This window comes from Vidua chalybeata (genome assembly GCF_026979565.1).
Source record: "Vidua chalybeata isolate OUT-0048 chromosome W unlocalized genomic scaffold, bVidCha1 merged haplotype SUPER_W_unloc_8, whole genome shotgun sequence".
NCBI classification, from domain to species: Eukaryota; Metazoa; Chordata; class Aves; order Passeriformes; family Viduidae; genus Vidua; species Vidua chalybeata.
The window spans coordinates 707,449-716,866 of NW_026530343.1; the positions used below are offsets into that span (position 1 = coordinate 707,449).

Here is a 9,418-nt window from a genome sequence, read left to right on the forward strand (position 1 = left end):
GAATGTATACACCTCAGTGCTCATTTCTCATAGTCTGTAATTTAGAAGTGATGTTGGAAAGGATGAGAAAGATAACTGTAAGAATGATTAAAGGACTCAAAAATTCACCCTACAATTAGCATTAGAAAATCAATTAATTTAGCTTCATAATAGATACAAAGATTAATTACTATCTTGGTCTCAGTCTCTAAGTGCCCATGGGTCATATATCTAATATCAAAGGTGAAAATATAACAAGTGACTAGAAGCAAATGCTGGACAAATCCAAGGTAAGAACAGGACAATGTTTCACAGGGGAAAGTTATTTTTTATAACATACCAAGAATTGTGCAAGCATGTCGATCTGTAAGAGTTTTTAGCTCAAGAGTGCATTTTTTGCCTTTGTGTATCAAGATAAGGATAGTTTAATAGGTGAAGAAAAAGCTACACATGTAAGCAAAGCAAAATGAGGCATTAATTCACTGTTTTGACACTTTCTGGGCCTCAGCATGTACAATGCTATTTGGGAAGATAAATGCCATTTCTCTTTTTCCTCCTTCTTGCCCAGATCTTTTATTGCTGAGCACATCCTACCAGCCCCCCCCACCCCCCTTATTGACTTGAGATCAGGGATGGGGGAAGGGGGGGGGGCAGAGTGGGGAAAAAAAGGATAAAATCTTAGCACTGTGAAAGCACTGCTCAGCAATAGCCAAAACATTGACCATATCCACACTGGTTTAGTCACAAATCCAAAACACAGTATGATAGAGGCTGCTATGCGGAAAATTAACTCCATCCCATCCAGATACAGCCCCGGATTTTTATTGCTAGCATTGCCCTGGTCTATGAGATGAAGTGGCATAATGCTTAGTAAAGAAAATATCAGGGTTTAGAAAAAAAAAAAAGTCCCATATTAGCTCCTCAGTTTTCCAAACCTGATAGGTTCCTAAAACCACCTGACACCTTTCTCAGCATTCATGCATTTGAGTTTTTCTGGCCTTATAAGTTAGCATTTGTTGCTACAGAAACCTGTCTTTCTGGCTGAAACCCATTTACCCAGAAACATGGATAGAAGTAGTTTCAGGAATTCTTATCCAACGTTCTCTAACATGACCAAGAGAATTAATATTCAGATTAACAATTTAAGAGTATAAACTGGGAGAAGAGTGGCTAAAGAATAGCCCTGCTGGAGGTGAAGGTCAGCAACAGGCTCGGTTGAAGTCAGCAGTGTACCCCAGCAGCCAAGAGGGCAAAACACACCCTGGGATGCATCAAACACAGCACAAACAGCCAGTCAAAAGAGGTGACTATCTCTCTGTATTTAGCATTGGGGTGGCCTCACCTTGAGTATTGCGTGCACTTCTTGACCCCACAATTAAAAAAGGATTTGAAGGTCCTTGAAGTGCCCTCAGAGGAGGGCAACAAAGCTGGTAAAAGGGCTGGAAGGCACATCCTGTGAGGAGTGGCTGAGGACTCTGGGTTTGTCTAGTTTGGAGAAATGAAGTCTGAGAGGCAACCTCATGGCTCTCTGAAGCTTCCTGAGGAGGGGAAGTGGAGAGGGAGGTGCTGATCTCTTCTCCCTGGTATCCAGACAGGATCACAGAATATGCTGAGTTGGATGAGATCCACAAGGATAATCAAGTCCAACTCCCAGCCCTGCACAAGACCATCCCCAAGAGTCATACCATGTACCAAAAGTGTTGTCCAAATACTTCTTGAACTCTGGCAGGCTTGATGCTGTGACCACTTCCCTGGGGAGCCTGTTCCAGTGCCCAACCACCCTCTGTGTGAAGAACCTTTTCCTAATATCCAACCCAAATATGCCCTGACACAGCTTCAGGGCAGGGCCTTCCCTTGGGTCCTGTCACTGGTCATCACAGACAAGAGACCAGTGTCTGCCCTTCCTCTTCCCCTCACAAGGAAGCTGTAGACTGCGATGAGGTCTTACCTCAGTTTCCTCCAGGCTGAACAGACCAAGTGACCTCAGCCACTCCTCATATGGCTTCCCCTCACAGCCCCTCACCATCTTCATTGCCCTCCTTTGGACACTTTCTAGTAGCTTTATATCTTTCTTATATTGTGATGACCAAAACTGCATACAATATCCAAGGTGAGGCTGCCCCAGTGCAGAGCAGAGCAGGACAACCACTTTCCTTAACTGGCTGGTGATGCTGTGTCTGATGCGCCCCAGGACATGGTTGGTCCTCCTGGCTGCCAGGGCACTGCTGACTCATATTCAACTTTCCTTTGACCAGGACTCCCTGGTCCCTTTCTGCAGCACTGCTCTTCAGCATCAAATACCCAAGTCTGTCCATACATCCAGGGTTGCCCCATCCTCGGTATAGAATCCAGCACTTTCTGTTGTTAAACTTCATACAGTTGGTGATTGCCCAGTCTTCTAATTTGTTGAGGTCTCTCTGCAGGGCCTCCCTGCCTTCAAGGGAATCAACAGCTCCTCCCAGTTTTGTATCATCTACAAACTTGCTTAGTATCCCTTCCAGTTGTGCGTCCAAGTAATTTATGAAGATGTTGAAGAGAACTGCCTCTAAGATGGAGCCCTGTGGAACCCCATTAGCGATGGGTCAGCAGCTTGATGTTACCCCATTCACTATAACCCTTTGTGCCTGACCCATGAGCCAGTTGCTAACCCATTGCATGACATACTTATCCATCTGTGTGCTACACATTTTGTCCAGAACGATACTATGAGAGGATGTGTGGGAATGGTTCAAAGTTGCACCAGGGGAGGTTTAGACTGGACATTAGGAAGTGTTTCTTTACCCAGAGGGTGGTCAAACACCGGAACAGGCTTCCCAGAGATGTGATTGATGACCCAAGCCTGTCAATGTTAAAGAGGCATTTGGACAATGCCCTTAATAACATGCTTTAATTTTTGATCCACCCTGAAATGGTCAGGCATTTGGACTAGATGATTATTTTAAGTCCCTTCCAATTGAACTATTCTATTCTCAAATTTAGCATGAAGGAAAAAAAAAAAAAAAAAGAAAAGAACCCACAGATATATATTGTTCCTAGAACTTCCCTGGGAACTTTGAAAACTTTTCAAACTGTGGTATCACTTAGACTTATGCCCCTCAGTCTCTTATTTCTTTGCACAGTGTTAACACAATACTTAAAGCCTGTTGCCCACTTACTTCTCTGATTTCAAGAATACTATTTATATGGCTTCATAGTATTTCCAATATTCAAGTGCTTCCTCAGTTTTTATTTTACTTTATTGCTCTTGATTCTTGCAAGTTACTTTTTAAATAAGTAGAGCAAATAACAGTTGAATGTTGAAAAATGTTCCATAATTTTATTAGCAACAGCTGCATGCAATCTTGTTCAAGTATGAGAACACATTTCCTGAGTATTAATCCATTCAGCAGAGCAAGAAACACACATCTACCTTATCATGCTCTCCCTTCCCGGGATTAATTTTGCAGATTGTCATAGTACTTCAAAAGAAATGCTGTCGCTTATTAAATTACCACTGCCTTTACACACCAAACAATTTGAAGTAGCTAAAACCAGAAATATTTCATAACATTACAATATATACCCCAAAGTCCCTTCTCAAAAGAGTCCTCTGTTTTATCATGTTTCCCTCCCATGAAAATTCAATAATGCTTTTAAAAGGAAGTACAAATTTGGGGTTGATTTTTTGACATATGAGCAAAACTAAGTTAGTCAGAATTTTTTGAGTATTAAGGTTCTAAACTAATTTCCATTTACTACAGTAGATCACTTCTAAAGAAGGAGGAAAATCAAAACAAAAATAACCCAGAAGAAAATTCTTGATAAGAGCTGAAAATAAAATATTCATTTATCATGCATTAAAAAATTAATATGCTCTTTTCCAGCAAATGTGAAATCATATCACATAGATATCAATATGATGATTTATGCTTCCTCAAAACCAGTTATTTTTATAAATGAATGTATATGTCTATATATAATAGATCAGTGTTTGTCATCCAGAATCAAATTATATAACCTTAGAAACATCTTCTCCAAATTAAGATATACTTCCCAATCTAGTTTCAACATACATCATCAAGATATATATTAAGTATTTGCTTGTTTTCTAATCATAAATACATACTGTTGTAATTACCTAAACTTATTTGCAAGTGTTCAGTGCAAGTATAAGTATGGATCAATACAAGACAATAAGAAAAGGTTGCAATGCTCTTTCAAAATAATTACATTTCCTGCTTTAATGAAGAGCAAAGAAAATAGTCAATTAGGATATGCTAATCAAGACCAGCATTTTTAAATTGTGCACAAAAAATCCTGAAACGTGTAGTATCAGTTTATCTACTTATATAAGTAGATGAGACTATTGGTATACATATTTCAGATTACAGCAGGGAAGGAAGATTGATTGTTGGCTTGATGGGCCCACTTCCTCTTCAAGGTTTTTGAAGTCTAAGTCTACTAATTTACAGAGTTCTGTACACAAATCTTTCATTCAGCTACCACAGGTATACAAATAAAACCCTACAACATATATATATCCTATAGGTTTGGAAAACAAACAAAGTCTTCCACTTAAGACTAGTTGAAATTCATGCTAAATTCAAATGGTTTACCTCCCACCTGTTTTCTTTGGTAACATATAGATAATGAAAATATACTCATATTTGACACCTTGCTTCACTGACTCATCTCAAATACCTAATTTTGCCAAAACTTATAGATATTGCTGATTATTTTCTTAGATACTCCTGAAGAGAAAATAATGCATAACACAAATATATACAGTGTACAGGTACATTATGTGCAGTAGTGAAGGTTTATGGCTACAAACTAACATTTAAGCCCAAACATTGCTTTCCGAGACCAGGTAAAACATCCACTGATGACAGTCAAAATTATATACATAGAAAGTTAGATCACATGCCTCTTGCTACTTAACAATAAATATGTACATACATGCTTAAAATATAAACATGCAGAATACTGTACATTGTTCAGTGCATACCCATATAAAACACTAAAAATACATGACTTTTTTTGTACTATAGCAATATATGTATTTACAACAGCAAACAACAAATAAATGTTAACAACTTTATGCTCTGGAGAACAATCATAAGGTTTTACAAAATGTTCAGTAGTAATGGAACACAGAAGAATTTCAAAAATACAGGAGATAAAAACCAAATCAGTGGAAGACTGAATTTGCTCCAAAGTACATTAAACATTGCAACCAACTTGTGCTAGCTGAACTATTTTCAGTGCATATGCTAGAGTTCTCACTTTTTAGAATTACAATAGTAAGAGACTTTGTTTAATTTTTTACAGTAATTAGAACAGGACAATGATGTTCAATGCAGCACCTAAAAGTGATATTTTAATGTTTAATCATGGAGAGAGTTTATTTTTTTAACTAATAATTTAAAATAATCTTACCATGCAAAAAGTTTTCCAGAAATTGCTTTCAACATTTCAAACTCTAATCCCATGAAAAGTAAAAACATATCATTAATATACAAGAAAGGTGCACACAGCATAATGTGTCACACAGTAACAGTAACCAACATAGTTCAGAGGGAAATATTTCACTTTGAAAGGAAGCACTATAATTTCTACAAGTTGAGGGAAAAATATCCTCCATTCTGACACAGAATTTTTTGTTTAGATTTGCTACATGTGTGCATTTTTATGTATGTCTAATTTTTAAACAAGATCAAAAAATATGGCATAGACATGCTCATTTGTTCCTTAAAACCTTTTGATTTGATACCTTTTACTTTGCACTTGCAACAAGTTCAAAAAGCACATGTGGTCAGTTAACATAGCTCAGCTTAAGCTGTGTTCTCATCTTATGATCAAAAGGATATACCTTTTGTCCCATGTTCAAAAGCCTTTAACCCATTTAGGCTTCTAAATCCAACAGCACTTTTCAATGTGGGACTGAGAAGTTGGCACTTTTAAAAAAAGTTTGCCTTACATTTACATAAAATAAAGCACTACTGCTACTTTAAGTTTTGATGGCTAAAGATACATAATGGGACAGTAAAGGTCAAGTCAAAAAATGGATGGCAAACAACTTCAGACATTTCCCAGTCTCCTCATTTTAATTATTATTTTTCCCATTTTTTAAAATGGTTTTGTCCATCCTAACCATATGAATTACCCAAACAAATAACACAAGCTTAAGAACTGAACAAATGACTAGGCTGGAGAAGCAGTGAGTGACTGAAAGTACTGTCAGATACCTAAAAGAAATACACTAATTAAAACAAATTTTTAGAAACTTTGAGTTTTGGTTTGCTTGGGGTTTTTTAATAAATTTAAACTTGAATCTCTATCCAAGCCTGTGACTTCAACAGTGGTTTACTGCTATACTGCATTTTACAATATTAACTGTTAAACAGCTGCATATGCACAAACACTTTCAATCAAATGTGACTGCAGCTGACAAAGTACAACACGAAAAATGTGTACACAAGAACAATTTCTATACTGATTTCTACTCAAATACAGATATGCTATTAAGTATGAAGTAGAATATTTACCTTGATTTCATGTACATCGTGCTTACACGTTCAGAAGCACAGTTTATATAGATACTGATATATGAAGAAAACATTCATACAGGCAATCAGTGTGTTTTCTTCAAAGCTTTCTAAGTGATCGCTTCTTGTCTATTTGCTCTGAAAACACTTTATTTCATTTGTTCTAAAAGTAATGCCACAATTAGGCCCTAATCTACCATTACCATACACTTACCATTACCAGTGGGTGGATCGTATAAAACAATACCAAATCTGCACTACTGACTGTGGAATCAAATCTCTGAATTCCTTCTCTGTGTGGTATATGTTGGTACCATTCAGTAAGTTTCATGCATTTTTAAAAACTTGGGAGAAACCTCTAGCATTACTGCAAGACCAGGAAATGCAGCAAAAATTTTGACCCAAGTAACAAGTCAAACATCAACTGCCTCTCCTGTAGCAAATGCATATAGTTAAGTAATTATACTTGAACATCCATAAAATTTTAAAAATGTAAGCTATCTGTCCTCTATTTTATCTTGGTTTTGAATCTTGAAATAGGCACAGCACACACTTCCATCAACCCGAAATTAGGCCAAAATGAGACAGAATGTTATTACTGGTAGCACTGTATCTGTCTCCACCCCTCCTTTTTCCACATCAGTTAAAGATGCCAATACCTTTCTCCATATACAGAAGACAAATTGTATTATTTAAAGAAGAAAATAACACGTTCATAAGCAAGCATTAAAACAAATTAGTTCCTTTTAAATCACCTTAGTGTAAAGGCAGTTTATTCCCCCAATATAAATAATTACTTTCATGTACCTGATCCAAGACTAAAGTCTTTGGCATAAACACCCCACATCCACTTGGAACACTCCCATTCACCCAAATACTGGTGCAGACATATTTCAAGGCCTGCTAGTCTACAACAGAGGCTGTATTACAAGAACTACACAGTGTAGTAGAACATCTCAGATACAGACAAATGTGTTTTAATTAAAAAAACTTATTTTAACATAAGCCAAATTCCTATTAAACAAACATTGCCTTTGCACACTTGTGGCTCCAAAATAACAACCCGTTTTAATTAAAGATAAATGAAACAATAGATTTAATTTCTTGGAACAGTGGGTGAATTCCAAAGGTCTTAAAGATCCTGCTATCCACCAGTATACTTTAAGGTTACTTTTCACCTTCATGGGTGCATCTTGGTCTTTACGATTTCTTTCTCCTTTTGCTTTAAAAGTCAGTCTACAATCTGGGCATAAGCCCCTTATCCCATTTTGCCTCATTGAATAAAAATCACAATAAAAAAAATGCAACTGGTGACCCAGCAACCTAAGACTCAGAGAACAATGCACCAGAAATCTGCAAAACAACCCCCCTGCAAGTTCTTTCATTAATCTGCTTCCTTACCATCACTCTCCTATACCCATCATCGCCGATACTCCCCCAACACCCACTCCACTGACCAGCCATCCTTTCCCTCTCCATTTTGGAAGGACGGGTTCCCCACCATAGCAAACTCACCCACAGTAACCACGGTTACCCAGCTATAAGCGCCTCGGCGAAGCCTGCACATGAGCGCGCACACACAACGCGGTGGCGGAGGAACGACGAGCGGGTCACTGCCACCATCGCCACGGCCGCCCCGCGGTGAAGGTGGCAGGCGCCTAAGGAAAACCGAACCGACCACGCCATGTAATGCACTGGGGGGCCACCCGGACAGAGCCCGGGGGCGGCAATGTCTGAGCTGCACCCCCAGCGGCGCTTAAGGCGTGTGTGCTGACGGTGGCCCACACTCACCCAGCAGCAACAGCTTCAGTTCCCGACGGGCGTCCCGCTTGTCCCGGCGCAGCTGCCGCTCGATCTCGTCGTTGATCCGCCGGGCTTCCTTGGCTTCCTCGCTCAGGCAGCACGCCATCATGGACTCCAAAGTCATTCTTCCTAACTGGTTCAGACACAACCCCCACCCTAAAAACGCGCGCGCACACACACCCCACCAGAGCACCAGTCCCGGGGGACACAGACGCTCTCTACCCGGAAGTCCCTACCCGGGCACTGTAGAGCAAGTGCAGCGAGCTGCCTCGATGCCGCACACAGATAAAGAAAAAGAGGGCCCCCAGCAGCACAAATCCCCCCGTTCCCTGCCTCAAATAGTCGCCGCTTCCAACTCCTCCTCTAAATTATGCACCAAGCAACATGAAAACATCCCCCACTGCAGCCGTGGCGGCAGGAGTGCTTTCTTCGCCAGCTAAGCTGCTCAGCACAAACACCCCTCTCCCTCCTTCCCTCACTACTATTTCTGCCTCTGCTACCGCTGCCACCACCCGAGTATCCCTCGCAAACTACACCCCCGCCGCCCTCCGAAATAACCACCCCCCACGGAAATGCTAATGTCTGTTAATCCCTCCACTCCTCCTCAATTACGCTTCCCTGTCGCTCCTTCTGTCCTAAAGCGAGAGTTCGGCTCCTCCGAAAGTGGGCAAGGCCGCCGCCCGGCAATCTCAGCGTGTGCCTGGCGGGAGAACTTCCTTACAGTGAACCTTTTTTCCAGGCACGGTCGCTCACCCCTCGCGCGAGGAGAACTGCTGCTGAAGAGCTGTCGCGGCTCGTTCCTGCCCTAGCAGTAAGGAGGACGAGTAGAAAGGGCTCCACCAGAGAGGAAGAGAAGGCAGGTGGGGACTAGGGCATGCACACTGTGAGCCCAGCTCGACGGGCTTTTTAATGGCTTGTCTCTGCGGGCGTGGTGAGGTAGAAATATGGCGGACTGCCTCTGTCGCTGCTTCTCCACTTTTTCCCTGCGCCGCTGCGCGATGGGAATGAGCGGATAGAGGAGCCAGGAATTCCCGAGGTGCAGCTCCCGACCATGCGCGTTTTATTTGCTTTTGCTACCTTTGGTTTTAGTCGATAAATGCACATTTTTA

At 40.6% G+C, this 9,418-nt stretch overlaps 1 protein-coding gene across 1 annotated transcript in view; it reads right to left on the minus strand.

Moving 5' to 3' along the window:
- Positions 1–9,104, minus strand: part of LOC128783022 (guanine nucleotide-binding protein G(q) subunit alpha) — a 233,425-nt gene extending 224,321 nt beyond the window's left edge. Inside the window, exons 1-2 of the mRNA XM_053933597.1 lie at positions 9,063–9,104; positions 8,298–8,442 (exon numbers count right to left, since the gene is read on the minus strand). Of these exons, the coding sequence (XP_053789572.1) occupies positions 8,298–8,433 (136 nt within the window). The 5' untranslated portion in view covers positions 8,434–8,442; positions 9,063–9,104. The remainder of the gene's footprint in view (positions 1–8,297; positions 8,443–9,062) is intronic.
- Between the last annotated feature and the right edge of the window lie 314 nt (positions 9,105–9,418).